At 50.5% G+C, this 20,104-nt stretch overlaps 2 protein-coding genes across 2 annotated transcripts in view; one reads left to right on the plus strand and one right to left on the minus strand.

Annotated features, from left to right (window-relative positions):
* The window catches only part of Nek6 (NIMA related kinase 6), a 37,594-nt gene extending 32,678 nt beyond the window's left edge, over nucleotides 1–4,916 (plus strand). The window contains exons 9-10 of the mRNA XM_010613508.3: nucleotides 2,509–2,622; nucleotides 4,806–4,916. Of these exons, the coding sequence (XP_010611810.1) occupies nucleotides 2,509–2,622; nucleotides 4,806–4,916 (225 nt within the window). The remainder of the gene's footprint in view (nucleotides 1–2,508; nucleotides 2,623–4,805) is intronic.
* A 2,300-nt stretch (nucleotides 4,917–7,216) lies between these two features.
* Nucleotides 7,217–20,104, minus strand: part of Psmb7 (proteasome 20S subunit beta 7) — a 58,065-nt gene continuing 45,177 nt past the window's right edge. Inside the window, exons 7-8 of the mRNA XM_010613510.2 lie at nucleotides 10,000–10,151; nucleotides 7,217–7,454 (exon numbers count right to left, since the gene is read on the minus strand). Coding sequence (XP_010611812.1) covers nucleotides 7,343–7,454; nucleotides 10,000–10,151 — 264 coding nt within the window. The 3' untranslated portion in view covers nucleotides 7,217–7,342. The remainder of the gene's footprint in view (nucleotides 7,455–9,999; nucleotides 10,152–20,104) is intronic.

The following is a 20,104-nucleotide window of genomic DNA, read 5'->3' on the forward strand; positions in this document are numbered from 1 at the left end:
CTCCCCACCGCCATGGCCCACGGGAAGAAGTAGATGTTTCCCAGCAGACAGGGCAGAGCGCATCTGGGCCAGGGCTGTGTAATTAGAAGGAGACGTCCCGCAGTCACGACTTCAGGCTCCGCTGCCGGCAGCCTGTGGTGTCCTTCTGAGGCACTGCCTGCGGAGCTGTGACAAAAGCCCCCACCACTCCAGATAGCCACTGAGAACTTGGGTGGTACTGGTGGAACATGGGTTGGGGCCCGAGGGGCACACAGTCCCCCAGCAGGACCTCCCTGGCCCTGGCGTGACTTCGATCTCCAAAGGTCCCTGTGTCCGTGTCCTGCGGTGGCTGCAGCAGATGACTAGATTTGATGGCTTCACACAGCATCTGCCCTGTCAGTCCTGGAGGCCAGAAGTTCACCACCAGTCTCACGGGGCTGCAGTCAGGGACTGCAGGAGGTGGGCAGGGCTCCCTTAGGGCTCTAGGGATCACTCTGTTCTGTGTCCTTTCTGGGGAAAATGGGGAAGCCGCCCACATCCGTGGCCCCTGCTCCTATCCTTGCAGCCTCTTGCTTAGCAGCACTGCCCTACATATCAGGGTGCAGTGGTAATGTGGGGTCCAGGATAACATCCCGGGAGCCTGGGTTTCATCCCATCTGCACAGTCCCCACATTGCCTCATAGCCAGTGAGGAGTCACCACTCCCCTGGCCCGTGCCCTCTGTGGGTGTCCTGCAGAGGACTGCGGTCAGGCTCTGGAGAACTGTGCGTACCAGCCAGCTGGTGACATTGCCCTGGACATCAGAGTGCACCACAGGAATCGCCTTGGAGGGCCTGGTGCTTTATTTTCATTACCAGTGCAGCTCATGAGGCACCCAGTGGGCCACCTGAGCTCGGCAGGATTTACTTAATTATATAGGAGCTCAGCTCTGAGCTCGGAGCAGAAGGAATTGGCGTGCCTGATGCCAGGACCTGGGGACAGGGCTCTCAGTAGTCGATGGAGACCCAGGAAGGACATGGGCTGCAGGAGCTCAGCTGTGCCTGGCATGTAACACCACTCGGATTCCGGCCTGGGCAGCTGGGAGGCCAGTGCCCTGCTGAAGACTGCGTGGCCTCTGGGCCACCCTTCCCTCCAAGATGTTCCAGAGAAGTCCTGGGTGACAAGATGGGCGTCTGTGGCCTTGACGGATGCTGTCCTTTTTCTTGCTAAAGTCCCATTCCCCCTTCTCTCTCTGATATCTCCAGTCATGCACCAGTTTCTCCCAGCCCCCCTAGCCAGGCAAGCGCCCGCCCACCCTTGGCCTTGGCCATGTGTCATCCCAGTAACTCCCCAGAGGGAATGTTTTCTGAGGACGCGCAGCACTGAGCTATGGCCCTGGAGGCACTAACAAGGAAGAGCACCAACCCCAAACAGCTCCTTACCTGCTCTGAGCAGCCAGAAACTGGGGATCTCGCCATCCCGGGTAATCCTAATCCCAGTGTCGCTGGCAGCCCGAGTTTCCTTCAGGGTCCGCTGCCCTGATGTGGAAGGCTGAGGCTGGCACCTGGAGGGGGCTGCAGGGAGGAAGGGGACACTGCAGTTTGGGGTGAAGCCAAGGGTCCTCTGGTGCAGCCCACTGCTGACCCTATGCAGAAAGGTTCCTGACAAGGCTGTAAGGCAGGTGCTGGGAAAGGGAGGGCAGATGCAGGGGCTTCCTGCCTCCAGTTTCCTGGACTCCCAAGCAGCCAAGTTTGTGATCAGATTGGCCTGCTGGACAACGGGTCCCTTGCATAAAAAACTAGGGCTTGCATTGGCAGGGCCAACATCAAATGCCCTGTCTACCCCGAGCAGAAGCCATCTCCAGGAAAATCCATCTGGAACTTCCAGCCACGACTCAGGGCCCACCCAAGTCACCCCCGTGACTGCCCTAGAGCCCCAGCTGCTCTCTCATGCGGCAAGAGATGTCCTTTGGAAACTGCCCAGTTAACCCCAGCACCTGAGTCTCCCATTTAAATGTCTGGAGATGCATCGCCCTAGTCAGGCCATTAGCAGAATGGGTTGCAAAGCCGGCTCCCAGTCAGGTCTCCTCCCCTGCCAGCTGCCTTTCCTGCAGGGGTGAGGAGGGGGCGTAGTGGGAACAGCAAGCAGCGATGCTGCCCCCACACACCCACACAAAACGCAAAGCCAGGCCAGGCACTGCGCCCTCAAGTGCCACCTGGGGCAGACTCCTGGACCTGACCTAAGGAAACCTAAAATGCTGTCTCCTCGAGGCCACCTCCAAACCCAGGGACACTGCCCATGGGCGCAGGTATGAAGAGGATGGGGGAGAGGACGCAGCAAACTGAAGCCAGAGGCCCACAAGGCCCACTTCCTTTGGCTCCTACTGGCCCCAAGATAGGACTGGACAAGTAGGGGTTCCTTGGGTGTCCCAGTGCCAGTGCCGAGGCCCTCTGGACAGCCACTTCAGTGTGGATCAGAGGAGGACCCAGCCCTATCTGGAGTCCTTCTGGGCCTTGAGGCTGGAACTGACCCGATGTCTTTTCCCCTGCAGATGGCTGCCCTCCAGAGCCCCTTCTATGGAGATAAAATGAATCTCTTCTCCCTCTGCCAGAAGATCGAGCAGTGTGATTACCCTCCTCTCCCTGGGGAACACTACTCTGAGAAGGTGAGTCAGGAAGCCAAAGCCCAGCCTGGTGACCCCAGGCAGCCATGGGCCTCCAGGAGGCTGAGTCTGGGCTTACTGTGCAGGGTGGGGAAGGGAGGAGTTCTGGGAGGCACCAGGCCAGCAGTGGGGTTGTTCTTCTACTGGAGGAGTTCCACAGATATAGCGCAGCCCCCAAAGGCGGCAGCCAGCAGATGGAGCCACTGGCACCCTACTGGCTCCCAGCTCCACCTGTTGAAGGCTCCTGTTGTGGGTGTGATCCTGAGGTCCTCCCGGGCCCTACCCATGATCACACCCACGCCTGTTTTCTCAACAAGGAAACCAAGGTCCAGCCCAGCAAAGGAACTTGCCCAAGGTGACAAAATGAACTCCGATGCCCCTGCCCCTAGCCACAGTGCCATCCTGTCTCAGTGGCACGTCCCCACATCAGCCAAACATCCAGGGGTGAGACCTGGAAGGGGCTGCCCTGTGCACAAAGGGCAGAGTAGGCACTCGGTGGGGTCCAGATCGGCCACCCCTCAGAGTAGGCTGCGCAGTGCCCTTGGGCGTTGCCACCTCCAGGAGCAGGTCCAGGGCCAGGCAGTTGTGCAGTGCCCTCCTCTCCTGACTGTGCCTCAGCGGCTGTCAGAGTTCTCATGGACACCTCTGGAGGAAGTATTTGTGCTCTGGAGTGCAAGTTGACAGGAAAGGAAAAACGAGTTCATTTCTTTAAAGTTCCTGGCTGCATTTGCTTTCTTCTCTTTTTTGTTTAAATTTGGACCTTGTACTATTCAGAAGCAAGAAGTTTAGAGCCACGCAACTGGGCACAAATGCCAAGTAATCTGCCTCAGCTCCCGTCCACTAAAGGGTGCTGTCCCCGCTCCTTCTGTCCCGAGGCTGACCCCAAAGCCTCTAGGGCTTCTCTCCAGAGCCAGCCACACTGTCCTCCAACACCTGGGCCCTGGGTGCCTACCATCCTGCAGCAGTGTGCAGCACTAGGGCCTCCCAAGTATGGCCCATGACCTCTTAAAACTAAAGACAGTTATTGTTTTGTTTCTTGATTTCTGAAAAATCTCAAACACATACTTATTCCCGACTGCGTGGTCACACAGACCTCACCTTAACCTGGCTTTCTTGGGCACCGTTAACTTGGCAGAGGCTGACCCAGCTGCCTTCCTGAGTTGTGTACAGTAGGTGACCTCACCAGGTGTCTGCTCAGGCTGCAGATTTCCTTGTCATATTTGGGGCCTCCCAATGTTGAGAAAGCACTGGGATCTAAGAATGTCACACAGAGGTGGCAAGCACTGCCTGAGGCTCTAAGGCCAGTTAGAATGAGCAGAGGAAGCCCTTGTCTGTGGATGCTGGGGCCCCAGCCGCTCTGCCTGGGGAGTGTATCGCAGCCCCTGGGCCCCCGGAACAACCCTCCAGCCCTGCTGCAGACCCGCAGCAGTGACCACTGAGGCCATTCGGTCCTCTCTGGTCCAGGACCTCCCCTGTCCCCACAGACAGCAGAGGCACCTGCCCCCACAGCAGCAGGTATTCAAATGGAAAACATTGCAGTGAGCCCAGCCATGCAAGTTAAGGCATAGGCTTTTTAAGGTCATTATTTTAATTACCATTAAAATAATTGGCACCCTGGCTATCAGAAGGGGAGGCGATCAGAGGCTCAAGCCGCCCCTCCCCCAGCCCAGGCAGGCGAAGCCCTCAGTGTCTATAATTAAAAGAGCCGTCTTTCATGAGCACAATGGAGAGGCCAGGGGGTGGGCAGACTGCAGCCCTGCTGCATGTTAATGCATTTATTATGATCAATAAGCCCTTTCCTTGAGTCAGGTCCTCGGATTTGGGCCTCTGCGTGACTGACAGCAGCCACACACCCAGGACGCACATACACGCACGCGCGCGCGCACACACAGACAGACAGATCGACCCAAAGGTACACACGGTCCAGAGTTCAAAATTACTTGGTGATAACTACTCTCAGGGTCTCCAAGCGTGGCCTTGGGCCAGACAGGCCAGGGAGTGGCCCTGCATGTCCCTTGGGAGCTTGTGGCTGTGCACCCATCACTTAGCCTTGCACAGCATCATTTTTCACCTCTAATAGGGACAACAGTAGCACCTTCTGGGCTGCAAGGATTCGATGCACCGCTGTGGACAAAAACGCTGCTAAGGCTGCTTTCTTAATAACAGCAACTGCTTTCTCCTTGCAGCTCCGAGAACTGGTCAGTATGTGTATTTACCCTGACCCGGACCAGAGACCGGACATCGCGTACGTGCACCAGGTGGCCAAGCAGATGCACGTGTGGATGTCCAGCACCTGAACGGGCTCCAAGCCTCATCAAAAGCCAACACCACTTTGCCTTACTTGAGTCTTCTCCTGAAGCAGCCTCCTGCAGCCTGAACAGCTGAGACAAGAGGGTTCAGTGGGTCCCCCGAAGGCGGCCAGCCTTTGCAGCAGATGCGAATGCAGAGCAGCCAGGTGACAGTCAAATCCCAAAGTCCTTTCTCTCTACTGTCTGGACCATCTCAGCTGGCTTGTTACCAAGTGGGGGTTCAGCAAGCTGCCGAAGCCCCCTGAATCCGGACTCTAATGTGAATCTTTGGGGAATTGCAAGACCTGCCCAAGTCTACGCTGGCAGGAGACTTGCAGGGGACGCTGTGACTTGTGCAGTGAACCTCTGACAATGGTCAGCAGCAAGTTCAGTTTAGTTCTTAGTATCTTTCCAATCAAGCTGTGTGCTCAATTTACTCTGTTGTAAAGGGATAAAGTGGAAATAATTTTTTAAACTAGTGTAGCGCTTTCACTAATATTTTGTCTGCATTTTATAACTTGATGAGTGATGACAATCCAGCACCTAGCAGAGCTTTGAGAGGCAAATAGTACCTGAAAGCCAGGTTCAGGCGGTCTGGTTATTCATCTCCTGAACCTTTGCCGTGTTCTGGGTTCCCCGTCACCTCCTGGAGTGCCGGTGGCTCGTTTCATGACCAGTGTTAAGCATTTCCCTCTGTGCCAAGGAAGCATGGGCTACAAGCTTTGGGCTCTTGGCAAATTCTGGTTCTATACCTTTCTTAGTGTGACCTTGGACAAGTTTCTTAGCCTCTGAGCCTTAAGTTTCCTCATCTCTAAAATGAGACTAATACTATCGACCTTCGGGTTGCTGAGAGAATTCAAAATAAAAGATGCACGTCAATTAGTACATTGCAGATGACCCCAAAGCAGTAGCCATTCACCCTTCAGAAAACTAAGCCCATGGGCCATGCACGTCAGAATTAAAGTGCAACTGTATTATGTGTAGGAAATCAAATATGTTCATTTATTGCTTGTTCCCAAATAGGATTAACTGTGAAAACTAATTTATAAATGTGAATTTAAGCAAATTCAAGCTCTAGAAGTAGTTTGAATTGTGTTTTTATATGCAAGTTAACCTTCACTGGGTTCTCGGTCAGGTGTGTCCTGACCTCACCTGGCTGACAGGGCCCCCGGGAGGCCACTGCTCTTCGTGACACCTTCAGGCTTTCAGAGCTGTCTCCAGATGCCCTTGTGTTTGCAATAAAGTGGGGAGAGGGGCACTTTGTGAAGGGAGTGCTTTGGAGGTTGAGAACAGCTTCCAACAGTTTCCTCTTCAACTGGGAGATCCTAAACCAAACACGTCAGCAGCACAACTTCTTGAGAAGCTTTGGAAAACAGCTCATCAGGCCCCGGACATTCTGAGTAATCTCGGAATTTTCTTAAGCTCCCAAATGGTTCTGACAGCTGTCAGCCGTCAGCCAAGTGGCAGCTGCAGTAATGGCACTCATCTCCCTGGCCCACTCCAAGGGGAGCTGCCTCAGGTGGGCACAGCCTTGAGTTTTCTCGTGGGGGGAAATTGGCACCCGTCTCCTGCCCAGCACCAGCCAAAGTTTTCCCAATTCCAGACAGATTTTGTGTGTGGGGGGCGTACATAATTCTGCTTCTGGCTCTCAGAGCCCCTTGGCACAGGCAGCCTCAGCACACAGAGACCTTGCTTGCCACATACCACCCACTTTACCTGACCAAGAGCGATCTGCCCAATGGAACTTACTGTCTCCAGGGTTCCCAGGCTGAGGGCTTGTGACACGGTCACATCCTAATTGTAAGTCCCAGGACATTCCTCTGATGTCCATGAAACTGCCAGAGTGGGCTCACCTGGCTTAGTGCAGCAATGGGAAAGCTGACTATCCTGTCTACCTGTTCTTGGTGCTGTGAACTAGACAGGGCCTGAGAATGCAAACGTGGGAGCCTTTTCTTTACTTTTGCAGTGCTGGGGGTAGAACCCAGGGCCTTGCTCTACCACTGAGCTACAGCCCAAGGCTCATCTGTGATCCTGCCTGGCTGCTGATACAGAGGCTGCCTGCAGGCATCAATCTGTTAGGACACTGTGCCCTGGGCAGGGCCTGGGAGCTGCAGCAGAGGAAAACAGGGGTGTTCACCTGAGGAACCAAAGTGAACACACAGCTCTGGGCCAGAGGCAGCCTGCCCTGTTCACAGGGAGGCCATGCTGCTGACACCCAACCAGAAAGGTTCTCCCAGAACGATTAGGAACCTGAGAGGCCCAACCAGTGGGCCTTGGTGGCCCCCCAAAAAAATCTCAGAGTCCTCAAACCTCATCCACCCACTGTGGTATTCATTTTTATTGAGCTCTGTTCCGCAAACAGCCAAATGAGTATCTTCCGGAGGGCTCCCTCGCCCCCAGTCTTCAGGGCAGTATCCCACCGCCCCACTGACCCTTCAAGAAGTATCCATCGTTTGGACAGTCTCCTCCAGCACCTCAATCTCCAAAGTGGTGACTTTTTCGGTGAGGACTGCAGTGGTCCCCTTCTCACATCTATACCGGCCAAACCTAGTGAGAGAAACAAAGGCAGAGTTAGGATTCTCCTCCAGGTCTGCACAGAGAGCTAGAGAGTGCAGCAAGCAGGGGCCACACTCCACTCGGTCCAGAGAAGTCAAGTCCCGAAGGATCCCTTCCCACAGTCTCCAAGGGCTAAGAAACAAACACCTGGTAGGGATATAATCTTGGCACCCAAGAGAAAATCCAGATGGCACCTGCCCCGTGTGTGCTGCAGCGTCCTGGAGTGTCACCTCCCCCATACATGCTGGAAACACTGGGCCTTGGGGCTGGAGGCTTCCACCTCTGAGTGCCTGTTAGCAGCCCGCACAGGTAAAGCCTCTCCTTTCCACTGCAATCATCCTGTTCTCAGCAACAAGGCTGGCTCAGCCACCATCTTCGACACACTAAGCTGTCCGGAAGCACCAACTATAAAAGCATCTGCGGCCAGATTCCAAGCCTGTCACCTTAGCCCACACTCTCATGATTCAGGTTAACTGTCTGTCTCCTGCAGAGAAATGATAGATCATCACAAGGACATAACCTCTTTTGGGGGTACAGGGGGAAGGCAGTCATCAGACACACAGGTGAGCTGTTAATTCACAGAGGGGCCAGGAGTTCTGACACAGTCAAACAGAAGCATACACCCAATTGTGTTCTGGTCTGTCCCCAGCTGGCACAGACTTACGGAAGGAAGGCTGCTGGCTTTGCCATGACCACATGCTCCTGGGAAAGTTGTCCTCTCAAATAGTTTCTTGGGCTCACAGAGGGAGCAGGAAGCCAAAAAAGTGGGCACGGATAGAGTTCTGCATCACACTCTGGAGCTGGGGCAGAAGGGCGGGCCTGTCGTACTCCTGCAGAATCTTCTCACCCAGCCTACTCTGCACGGGACTGAGCAGCTGCACTTTCCAAAATGCACCCTCACCGCCCTGGTACCTGAGTATTTCTCAGCCCACTATGCTGGGACCTTGGCAGCACCAGGCAGTCGTGCAGCCACAGTCCAACGGGCCCTGTGTGTATGCCACACCTGAGCTGCACCTCAATGTCTTCGGGAGGCACAGCCCACAAAACACCACGAGGGCCTGTGTGGGGCAGGTTTCTACCACCTGCAGCGGTGGATGGCACAGCACAGAGCAGCGACTGCAGCCCATAGGGCGAGGGCCACAGTGGCACTGGCCTCTGGCTCTGCCCCCACCTACTGTCCATTCTGAATTTCAAAGGATCCGCTTCACCCAGGTGGTGCCCCCATCATCAGTCACTGGCCGAGAATGACACTGGGATTCCAGAGTGTGGACACTGTTACTACAGTACCCTCTGCCCCAGCCACTGAGGAAAGCGGCCCTGTCCAGAGGGCAGGTCACTGTCCATCCCTCCTGGAACACCTGGTCATTTTGTTTCTGTCCGAATGTATGGTCTTCTTTCCAGGTGAGAAACACGGGCCGTGACTATGCTCCTTTTTCAACCACACATACAGCTCTCCAACGGCTCACACAGAGCCCTCAGAATCCCCACCCAGGACCCTGTTCAGTCTGGATGGCGTGGCACCTCCCCTCTCCCACCACTCCCTGGCTCCCATCTTCAGGGAGCTGGGCTAAAATTGCTCCCCCAGAAAGCTCTGTGCCTGATAGTTGCTTCCCTTCCCGCTCAAGGCCCAGCCAACTTTGTGGGCTTCTTAGACCTTACCTAGTCCGGCTCCATCACTTCAAGTGCAGGAAGTGATGCCCACAGCTGAGCCAGTCAGCAGCCTCCCCAGAGTTCTGGGCTGCTGGGATGCCCCGGCCCATGGAGATGTACCAAGCACCCACAGTGACACCCTGTCCTTGCCTTTCAAGGAGAGCTGGAGCTTCAGATCTGCGGTGCGGGATAAGAGCAGGCACTCAGGGAAAGCAATCTGCCCCCGCAAAGATCAAAGACACTGCTCGCTCACTCCAGTGAACATGGCTGAAGCAGAACTCTGGAGCCACGTGCTGGGCTGCGTGGACTCCAGGAAGAGGTCAGGAGGTGACCTGGCAGCTGGACACCCCTGAAGAACCACTGAGGAACTGGTGCACACACATCACTGTCTGTTCCACACATCAACTAGAACCTGACCCAGCTGCCCTGAACCTGGGCTACAATGACACAAGTGCCCACTGGCAAGGCATATGCCACAGTGGCACAACTCTAGTGTTGTGAACATGGTCAGCTCAAGGCTCCACTGAGGTGCTCCCAGCTGCTGTCTTACAGCCTTGTCAGTCTCTTGGACCAGGGTGAGGAAAAGTACACCTCCTCACAGAGCTCCATTCTGTGGTGTGATTCCTTTCAGAAAGGAAGGAGATGCCAGGACCCATCCGCCCCAGCTCTCTGCCTGAGGGCACTCTCCGGGGCCCACCCCTCTCCCACCAGCACACTCTGCATCAAGTCACTTTTCTACACCCAGCAGTGGTCTGATGTCACAGTGCAAATGCTGGCAGGCTCAAAGGTCTGTGTGTAAGGCTGGTTTGGGACACTGGCTTTCCTCCCCATGGAAAAGGACTCAGAACACCCGGGCACACTGGAAGAAGGTCACCCCTTCACTCACCTGGTCCCCTTCTTGTTGGGCACTGAGAATGGGCGAAGAAAGTCCAGCTTGTTCTTACTGATGACACATAGATCAATGTTGCTCCCAGACCCCAGGTCATTGAAGATGCCAGCTGCAATGGCTTCACTCACCAGCTTCTTGGCCTCCTCCTCCTGAGACAGAAAAGGGCAGCTGTAACACAAGGTGCCCACAATGAGCTGCAGGCCTGCTGTGAAGCCCCAAAGTGCTCTCACGGTGGAGCTCAAGATATGGGAGCTACATATTGTTTCCCACACTCATTTTACAGAAGAAAAGATCTCAAAGAGCTCCAATGCCTGCCTAAAGCTGCTCTGCTGCTCAGTGGGGACCTGGGCCTTTCAAACTCTTAATGCACTCAGCCCACTTTTACCATAGCTTCACATTGCAGAGCCACCACAAAACAGGGAACTATGGGGCTGACGTTTATCATCTAAAACAGGTCAAGACTTTCTTCTTGTAAAGGGTCAGGTTGTAAATATTTCTGCTTTTGTGGGCACACCAGTCTCACAGCTGCTCATCTCTGTGATGGTAGCATCAATAGCCACTACAACACATAAGCAATAGGTATGAGTGTTTCCCAGTGAAACTTTATTAACAAAAACAGGTGTTGAGCTGGATCTGGCCCATGAGCTTAGTTTGGTAAATCCTGATAAAAAACATCCAGCAATGGCTGAAACTTCCTAGTAACATAATGGAAATATCAGTACCATGTGACTGCAAGGCAGTGGGGCAGACATTAATTCCAACAGTAGTTCTGGAAGTGTTAGAACCAAGGGTGAGACCTCTCCCCACTCCCAAGCTCAGAGTTCACTGAAGAGACTGCTCTGAACCACCCTCCTTTGCTCTGACTAGAAACAGCAAGTATAAATCCCCAGCAGTTACTCATAAGCAATGGACCCATTCCTTTGTCAAGAACACCTAGTTAGGAGCAGGGGCTACAAAGATGGATGAACTATCACACGGGGACTTGAGAATCCAGTGGGGGACTAGGCCCATGTGACCACAGCACAGTGTGGTGAGGACTAGCGCCAACTGAGCAGGAGCTGTGGGAACACTGGCTGGAGTGGCACCGGGCACCGGGCACTCAGGAAACAGCATCCAACAGCAAGCAGCTGAGTATAAGCTGGGAACACTAAGTTCAAGCCCTTCAGGCAATAAGGACAGAAATGAACCAACGTTCCCAGATGGGAAAGCAGACCCTGCAGCAGCTCTTCCCCACCTTCCCAGGACAGTCTGTACACGTGCTGGCTGGTCGAAGGATCTCATCCAACGTGTCAAGAAAGATTCCCTGCCCAAAACTTGGCCTGTGATGCTCCCAGGGCTGATTCACTGCCTCTGGAATTGTCAGAAGATCTGAGCCCACTCCAGCCTCCTGCTCGCCTGCCTGCCCCAGCCAGCCTGGGATGGCAGTAACACGAGCGCCCCCTACAGACCCAGAAGGGTAAGAGGGAGGCTCTGTGGGAAGTGCAGACTCCACAAACCAACAGCAGGACTAGGGTTATTTGATCTTTATCCCACACATTTTTCACTTCCTGAGTGACAAATATGTGGGGGCCAATGAAACCCCTATTCTCCTGTACAAATACAATCCCTTAAGAATTCATTCAAACAGGATCCTCTTAATCAGGAACTCTCTCCTGGTACTCTCACAGGTCTCTCAGAAGCCTCACCAGAGCCAGTGTGATGGTGCCCACCATAATTCCAGCACTTGGGAGACTGAGGCAACAGATCTGTGAGTTTGAGGTCACTGTGGACTACATATGCCCCACCTCAGAAAACCAGAAACCACCCTCCTCCAAAAAGAGCCTTACGAGAACATCAGAAGGTGGTAGCAAAACATACTCCTTAGCCAAGGAGATGGCTGCTGCCACCACACAGATGGCAAAAGCCAACCACCAACTGGCTCAAGCAACCTCACTCCGACACGCTTCACTGCCTCACCAACCTTAGCAGTCCAAGTGTGTGCACACACAGCCCCTGGCTCAGCCCTGCTCCTGGCTCCCATCTTCTCTCCCCTTCCCACTCTTCTTTCTTAGCATTTAGCCACTTCTTTTGCTGTCTTTTCCTACCACTGCTGCTGGTATCTCGAGCCAGCCAACAGCACCTAAAGACATCACAAGGACTGCAGATCCTTATTTCTTTCTGAATTGTCAGAAGATCTGACCTCAGTGGTTTTGAGGGGCAAGGAAGGGGGAAGATTTAAAGGAACAGAAATATGTAACTGATACTAGAGAGATAAACATCTAATGTCAACCATTTGACTGTGTACATAGGAACTAGACTGCTACTAGGGCTATGAGTACAGCTGAGTCTTCCTCTGCTTTGCAAATATTTTGTGACATGACTATGTAACTAATAAAACTTCTAAATATGAAAACTCAGGAATAGTCTGATGTACTCAAAATTATGTGTGCGGTTAAGTATGACTGTTAAAAATTAGGAAAAATGTATATTTTAAATTTCTTTCCACCAATTCTAGGAAAGATAATTTAAGATCTTGCAAGTTCCTGATTTGCCCCACCAAAGTCACCCCCTCATGTTATGAAATGGCATGAATCTTAATATTTATAGAGCACCTACTATAAGGGCCAAATACTGAGCTAGGCACTCCGATGCTCTTTATCTTGTTTATCTTGCCACTACAATCTTGGAAGACTGGCACTGTCAGAAACTACAGCTGAGGGGGAGCCCTGACTTGCCCAGGGTCCCAGGGCTGGTAAACAGTACAGAGAAACCAGTTTCTCAAGCAATCCACCTTGGGTTGGGGTGGGGTCTTTTCATTAGGAGGCAATAGTGGAGAGCAGTCCCCTGATTCAAGGCTGTGTCACCCTCTTGGTCACCAAGGACTCTCAAAGCCTGGGCAAGTTTAAGAGGAGGAGGAGGATAGTAGCTGCCGATTTCTTGCTGGGCCAATGAGCAGCTTCTCTGACACTCACTTCCACTGCAGGGTAGAGAGCACTGCGTTTCCCACAATACTTGCAGGCTAACCACCCAAAGGGCCTTCTCCTCTGACCACGCGCTGAGTGACCTTCCTATGATGTAACTTCAGAGATCACTATTGAGACTGAAGGACTTGTCAGGCACAGTGGCACAGGCCTGTGATCCCAACCACTTGGGAGACAGGCAAGAGGATCACAAGTTCGAGGCTGCACTGGGCAACTTAGAGCCTACCTCAAAATGAAGTAAAATTATAAAAAGGGGTGAGGATGTAGCTCAGTGGTAGAGTGCTTGCCTTGCATACATGAGACCCTGGGTTCAATTCTCATAAAAAATTTAAAAAGCTTGAAGGTCTTGTTTTCCATATTTCTCCCCTCATCACCAAAACCCCTCAAACCACAAAGATGTTGCGAATTACCAGCAATCTCCTGTCTGCCTGTTACTTACATAGTTAATCTCATCAAGAAATATTTCCAGAGACCTACTGTGTTCCAGGAACTGCTTTATAATGTTGAATACTGTCTCTGCCTGCAGTATCCCCACACAGAAGTCCTGGGCATATTCATGTTGTGTTTTCTTTATAGTGAAATTTTGCAATTAAACAACTTTTGTCTTTAACATATGCTACCAAATATCTGAGAAAACTATTAAGAAAAATCACAAACTAAAGGCAAGAGGTGGGGAAAACACCACATTTTTATCGGTCTCTGGCCCCTGATAAATGCAGGAAACATTGTTTCTTCTTTAGGACTCACTGTTTCTAGGGAAACTGCACTTCCCTTCCCTTTTCTACAAGATGTGGGTGACCTGAGTCCTGAGCAGCATCTGTCTGGGGACAGCTGTGATAGAAGGGTTCTGACCAGGGCCCTACAAAGCCTGTCCCCAGCTGGCCAGGCCCAGGTGCAACACTCTCCCCTGCCAGGCCAACAGCCTCTCCAGGCCAGCTGCTCATGGATTTACGGTGCTCGTCTCAGGGGAACCTGGAGATTCTGTGTATAGATGAAACAGCGGGACATAGGCTGGCTACTAGAAAAAGGGCTTGCAGGACAAGGGCAGCTTCCTTTTACTCTGAGAGGTTCAGCCAAAAGAGCACCATGACCCTGGTGACTGAATGCAAGTGGGGAGATCTAGGGTCATGGCCAGCCGGCAGATACAGATGCAGACAGACTAGGCTTGCACACCCAATCTCCTACTAACTGCTGTGTGACCTTGGGCAGGTTACTTTGCCTCTCTGAATTCACTCTCCTGCTCTGTAATATAATAATAATAAATCCTACCTCACAGAAATACTGCACAAATTAGAAATCAAGTGTAGAAAGAACCTACTATAGAGTCTGGCTTACAGCTGTTGCTTAGTAACTGATAACTTATTGATGAAAGTAAGCCAGAGGGCTCCTGAAACAGTTTACCCTTATACACTAAGAACACTGTACCAAGGCCAAACCAGGAGAAAAGGTGGTCCAAGTAAACCTGCTGACAGATCTCACCCTGAGCCATGGAGAAGTTCCTGTAATAATTAATCCAAGCAAAAATCACACTCCCTAAAAGTTCAGAGAATATAAAAGGAACACTTCCTGCTTTATGGCTACAAACACCAAACTAACTGGGAATATCAGTCCCCCGGGCCACCCCTGCTTCTTAAATGAGATTACAATAAGAGTGATGTACTGTACTACAAGTCAGCTGTGACAAGCAGCACTTTATAGAGCTATCTGTTTGTCTCCATCACTGCATCGCACAATGTGTCCCTGGACTCCAATGTACAGCTCCATTTACCGCTACATGACAAATGGCCAGCACTTGTAAAAGGCACAAAGAGGTCCACGTCGGCCATGTAATGGTCACCACAGCTGTACCCCAGTGCTTGAGGGGACAAAACAGACCCCCAAGTTCATTAAACTGACCAGTAATGGATCTTTCAAAAAGTGCCTTAGGAATCGTACAGAAAAGGCTAAAATAAATAACTCAGCATGGAAGGCTAATCTGAAATGGTGTTTGATAAATTATTTATACCACAGGCGATTGTCTGCATTTAATATTGGAGCTACTAGTAGCATCTTTAAAAGATGATTTATGTGTTGTAATGCTATTAAACTTTATATTGGCCCACTGCTAGCTATAAAGTCTGCTGAGATTTAGAGAATGAGTTTTAAACTGTCACTGCAACATCATAGGAGATGGAGACTGTATTAAATCTTTACTTTAAACCTGTTATCTAGAGAGTTGCATTTTGTAGACACTCACAAACTGATAGATTACCTCAGGATCCGCTGTGGTGCAGGTCCAAAAGAGTACTGCAAAAAGACTGCTCCGCATTCTTGTCTACAGCTACCACCGAGTTCCTCTTCTCACTAAAGTGGTTCTGAGATTAGGAATGTCACCAGGGTGAACTGTAGGTGTGCCGCTAAGGGGCACCCTGGACAGTTCAGCCCAGCTCAATGTTCTTTAAATAAACCCTCCACTTTGGACTGAATGGCTATGCACACTGGACAGTGCTTTAGTTATATTGGGGGCAGGCAAAATATTAAATATGCATTTGACTGAATGCCTTACTGTCTTAAAAACAGCTCTGGAATGTGAAACTACATATGTATGGCCAGCCAACTGAAAGAATGCATTTGTAACAAAGAATTTTTTATTTTTGTTTGCTTCCTTTCTGTGGTACTGGGGATTGAGCCCAGGGCCTCCTACATGCTAGGCAAGAGCTCTACAATCAAGCTAGATCCCCACTCTTTTTTAATTTTTTTATTTTGAGACGGAGTCTCACTGAATTGCCTAGGTTTGGCTCGAACTTGAGATCCTCCTGCCTCGGCCTCCAACTAGCTGGTATTAAAGCCATGTGCCACCAACACCAGGCTAAAAGAATTTAGGAAGAAATAAAGGATGAAGCTAAGAAGCTAATAGAAGGGGAAAGAAAAGAAGAAATATTCAATCTTTAGACACAAGGAACTCCTCTGGCTCCACCTTATTCTGTTATTGTCTGCTTTGTCTTGTTTTTCAAAGTATCACAGATGTGTCCCTTGCCTTCTGTTCCACCTCCGTGCCACGAGTCGGAGGACAGTTCCTCCCTCTGTTCCCTCAGGGGAACAAGAATGTGGATGACATCCCAGCAGAACTCTCACACAGCTTTTCCCTGTTCTCCTATTGATACTGAATCTACATTTAACAACACTTAGTAACATTCTGCTCCTTTAACAACTATGGACTTAACTGAGTTCAAGCAGGGAGATCTGGGGAGGTGATGGTCAAAGACTACAAAGTTTCCCTTGGAGGAGGCAGGCTGCAGAGATCTACTGCACAGTACATGGTGACAGACAATACTGTTTTCTTGAAAATTGCCAAAAGCAGATTCTTTAGTGTTCTCAACCCACACACACAAAATAAGTGTGTGAGATAATGCGTATGTTAATTACCTTGATTTAGCCACTCCGTAACATATACATATTTTAAAGTATCTTGCTGTCTGTGATAAATTTATTCCATTTCTGTCAACCAAAAATTAAAGAACTGAGGCAGTGCAAATTTATCCTGGAAAATCTTTCACTCGTGTTTCTTTGATTTGAAACAGTACAAGATACCATTGCTGGGCCAGGGATTTAGTTCAGTGGTACCATGCCTGCCTTCTAAGTTCAAGGTTCTGAGTTCGATCCCAGTACTAAAAATAAAAAATAAAAGATACCATTGCTCTGGGCATGGATTGTGGCTCAGTATAGAATGCTTATGTAGCATGCACAAGGCCCCCGGGTTGATCCCCAGCACTACAAAAGCGAAACAGTAACTACAGGGCTGGGGATTTAGCTCAGCGGTGCGTGCCTCTGCCTGCCTTGCAACAAGCACAAGATCCCGAGTTTGATCCCTGTACCCAAAAATAAATAAATAGCAACAACAAAATTCTGTTGCTCTCATGGTCTATAGCAAAGCAAATAAAGGTCTGGATGGGATGCAAGTTTGATCTCTAAAAAGAGAGGACCAAACTTTTGGACCTCGGAGTGGACCGCACATCTTCTTCTGTCTTTCCATCCCTGACAGTACACGGCTTGTCCATCAACAAATGAAAAACTGGACCTTAATTTCAAGTGTATGTACTGCTTTGACAGACTCAAGGATCAAATTAAGAGACAGATCAGGGCCAAATGGTGTAATTCCAAAATTGCACCAGTTCCAACTCAAAGCCAGTTAACAGAAGGAAAACAGGTTTAAACACGATGTTTTAGAGTGTGGCCTGTTGACATGATGAGGTTCTGATGACCTGACTATGCCACTGATGCAGCCTGAAGGACTCATTAATGGTTGACGGTTGAATAAAATTTAAAGAGCTCAAAAAAGTATTTAAAACAGCCCCCTCCCCAAGCAGGAGGCTTCCCACACAAATCTATGTGCCCTATGTGTGACCACATCTTTTATAGTGGAAAAAGCTAATTAAATTTGTTTTCGGGCTCGGTTGTGTGACAAAAGCAAAGTGTTCTGGGTCTGGCTTGAGCTGCTTGGGTAAAGGCAGCTGTTTACGTGAACACTTGGGACTCGCTGAGTGGAAGTGTGTGCCAGCCAGGCCTGAGTGTGCCACAGAGAAGGGTGCTCGGTGTCTGATCCTTTAAGACAGAGGTGGTACTGCCTACTGCTGCTCCGTGGCTGGGGGTGGATGCTGCACACATATGTAAATGTCACAGTCTGGGTGACACCAGGGAGGGAGAGTAAACGGTGGGGACAGGAGTGATTTAGGGCTTCTAAGCAGGGATGAGAAGGTCAATGCCACCTGGGCCTGCCCCAGATAACCAAAGGATATGAAAGCCTGACCACAACTCAAGACCAGAAAAGGAGATGGAGAGGCTGCACAGCCACAATGGACCAGAAAGGCAGGGAGAGCAAGTACAGTCCTGGATACTAAGTCACCCTTGAGCAAGCAGTTCTATGCTCTCTGACCACAGGCTGTTCCTTGGAAACAGGGATTAGTGCTTCTGTTCAAGGGTGGGAGAGGAACAAAGGAAATGAAGTATCCCTGCCACTTAGACTTTACAAAGAAACTTGTTACTAAGAGAAAGGCAAGGGCATGACAGAACTAACCCCGGCCCCACTAGTCCCAGGTCTGAGCCATGCACCTCCATTCCCTATGGAACTCCCATTTACTTGTGCAGGTGAGGAAACTGGGGTTCTCAGAAAGGCTACCGGCTGATAGCCAAAGGCACAGAGCTGTGTGTAAGTGAGAGGGAGAGTCAGGGATCCATGCCAAGCTAGCGCCTGGCATCACCAAAGCCTGTTTCCCTAACCCACCATTAGGAAAACTGGTGGCGGGCAAGTGGTTTTGCTGGAATCTGTGACAGTGAATGTAAGGAAAAATACCTAAGCTTCCAGAGGGAAAAGGACCAAAAGAGATGAGAACATATTGCTTTCCACAAGGAGAAGAAATCAGTGTTCACAGCATATGTGTATACAAATATATATTTCCAAGGCTACATTGAGGCAAATGTAATCAGAGAGAAGAAAAAAAGACTAGGTTTAAATACAGTGAGAAATATGCTTAACAATCCTCAAACTGCAAACAGGGAGTCTCAGGTACTAATAGATCTTAACATCAATATCTCTCTCCTAAAATAATGTGGCCAATGACAACTGTGGCAATAAATTTCTAGACACCTTGAAAGGGCTACACCTGAAAATGAGAGGAAATGGAGTGAATCTACTCCATGGATCACAACAAAAATGAAAAAGAACCCAGCATTAGGAATATCTCAGTTAGGAGAGGAAATGATACCCGAAATCCCATCCCATCGAAGTGGAGATCGAAGCCAGGGCTGGAACCAGCAGAAAAGCCACAATCATATGGAGCCCGCCCACCGTCTGGAGGCCAGCATAACCGCCTGGTGCACACCCGTGGGCGGCTGCGGGGGACTATCCTCTGTGCCCCTGCTTCCCCAGCCTAGTCCACAAGAACTAGGAAGGACAGGCACAAAACCTAGGAAACACAGAACACCCTCCCAGCAGGAGGTTTTAAGATGGCCACAAATGAAGTGAATTCAAATGATGCAAAAGCCCTGACAAAAATGTGCAGGTTGGCGTGGCTCAGCAGGAAGACTATGGCCAGGCACAAGCCAGTTCTCCAGATGTGGCACCACACCAGGGAGAAGGTCCAAGCACGCAGCCTGTGCAACCACGGACAGCCCCGAAGGGGAAGCAAATAGATAATTTTACTGTGAAATAAGAACTCCCAAGAGACAGCTGCTGTGGAAGGAATAACTGTGTTCAGAGGTTTCTCGGGGTAGAGATAAGGACTGGGCCCAGGAGTCTGGAGACGGGATGAAAGGTGGCCAAACCAAAGAGCAGAAGTGATGCCATGAAAACAGGAGGGAAAAGGTGTGGGCAGGCAGAAGGTTCAGTGGGGCTGAATCTCAGAGAACCTTGCAGACAACTCTCTGAGAGTTGGTCCTTTGTACTAAGCCCTGGGAAGGCATGAGAATTTTAAGCCAAGGAATGATATATAGTTAAGATTGTGCTTTCGAAAATTCCAACCAGAAGTAGAGGGCCAGGAAATGCCAAAGAAAGGAGAGGGCGGAGAAAGCGATCAGAATCCCACTAGAGATGGGGAAGATATGTCAGATGGGAGTGCAGAGGTGGGGCGGGAGAGGAGGGGCAGGACAATGGAGAGGGGCAGAAGACCAAAAGGAGAGGGGAAGGTGAGGATGCCACCCGGACTTCTAGAACTATTCATGGGCACTGACCACTCCCCTGAACAACTGCTGCTGGACACAAAGGTCATCCATGGCAACTTTTTCTGGCATGGTGATGGGAAAACATTAACTTAAGAAAATTCTTCAAATAGTAAGTTTCTACAACAGAAGTCCTAAAAGGTGTCACCTAAAAGAGACAAAACAAAACTAGAGCCACAGAAAAACTGAGGTTATGGGAGCAAAGAGAATACCTGGGCTGGAATAACCTGTAAATACCATTTCATCAGCAAAGGACTCTCAAATACACCTATCTGGCCTTTGAAGTATGGCAGAAAGAGCACAACAGACTGTTTGACTGTGGGGACAATAATGTTGCCAGGTGGTGTACACCTGTAATCCCAGAACTCCGGGAGGCTGAGGCAGGAGGATCACAAATTTGAGCCCTTAGCAAGAGCCTGTCTCAAAAATTTTAAAATTAAAAATAAATT

Source organism: Fukomys damarensis, unplaced genomic scaffold (genome assembly GCF_012274545.1).
Source record: "Fukomys damarensis isolate Sample0158 unplaced genomic scaffold, DMR_v1.0_HiC HiC_scaffold_36, whole genome shotgun sequence".
Taxonomy (NCBI): domain Eukaryota; kingdom Metazoa; phylum Chordata; class Mammalia; order Rodentia; family Bathyergidae; genus Fukomys; species Fukomys damarensis.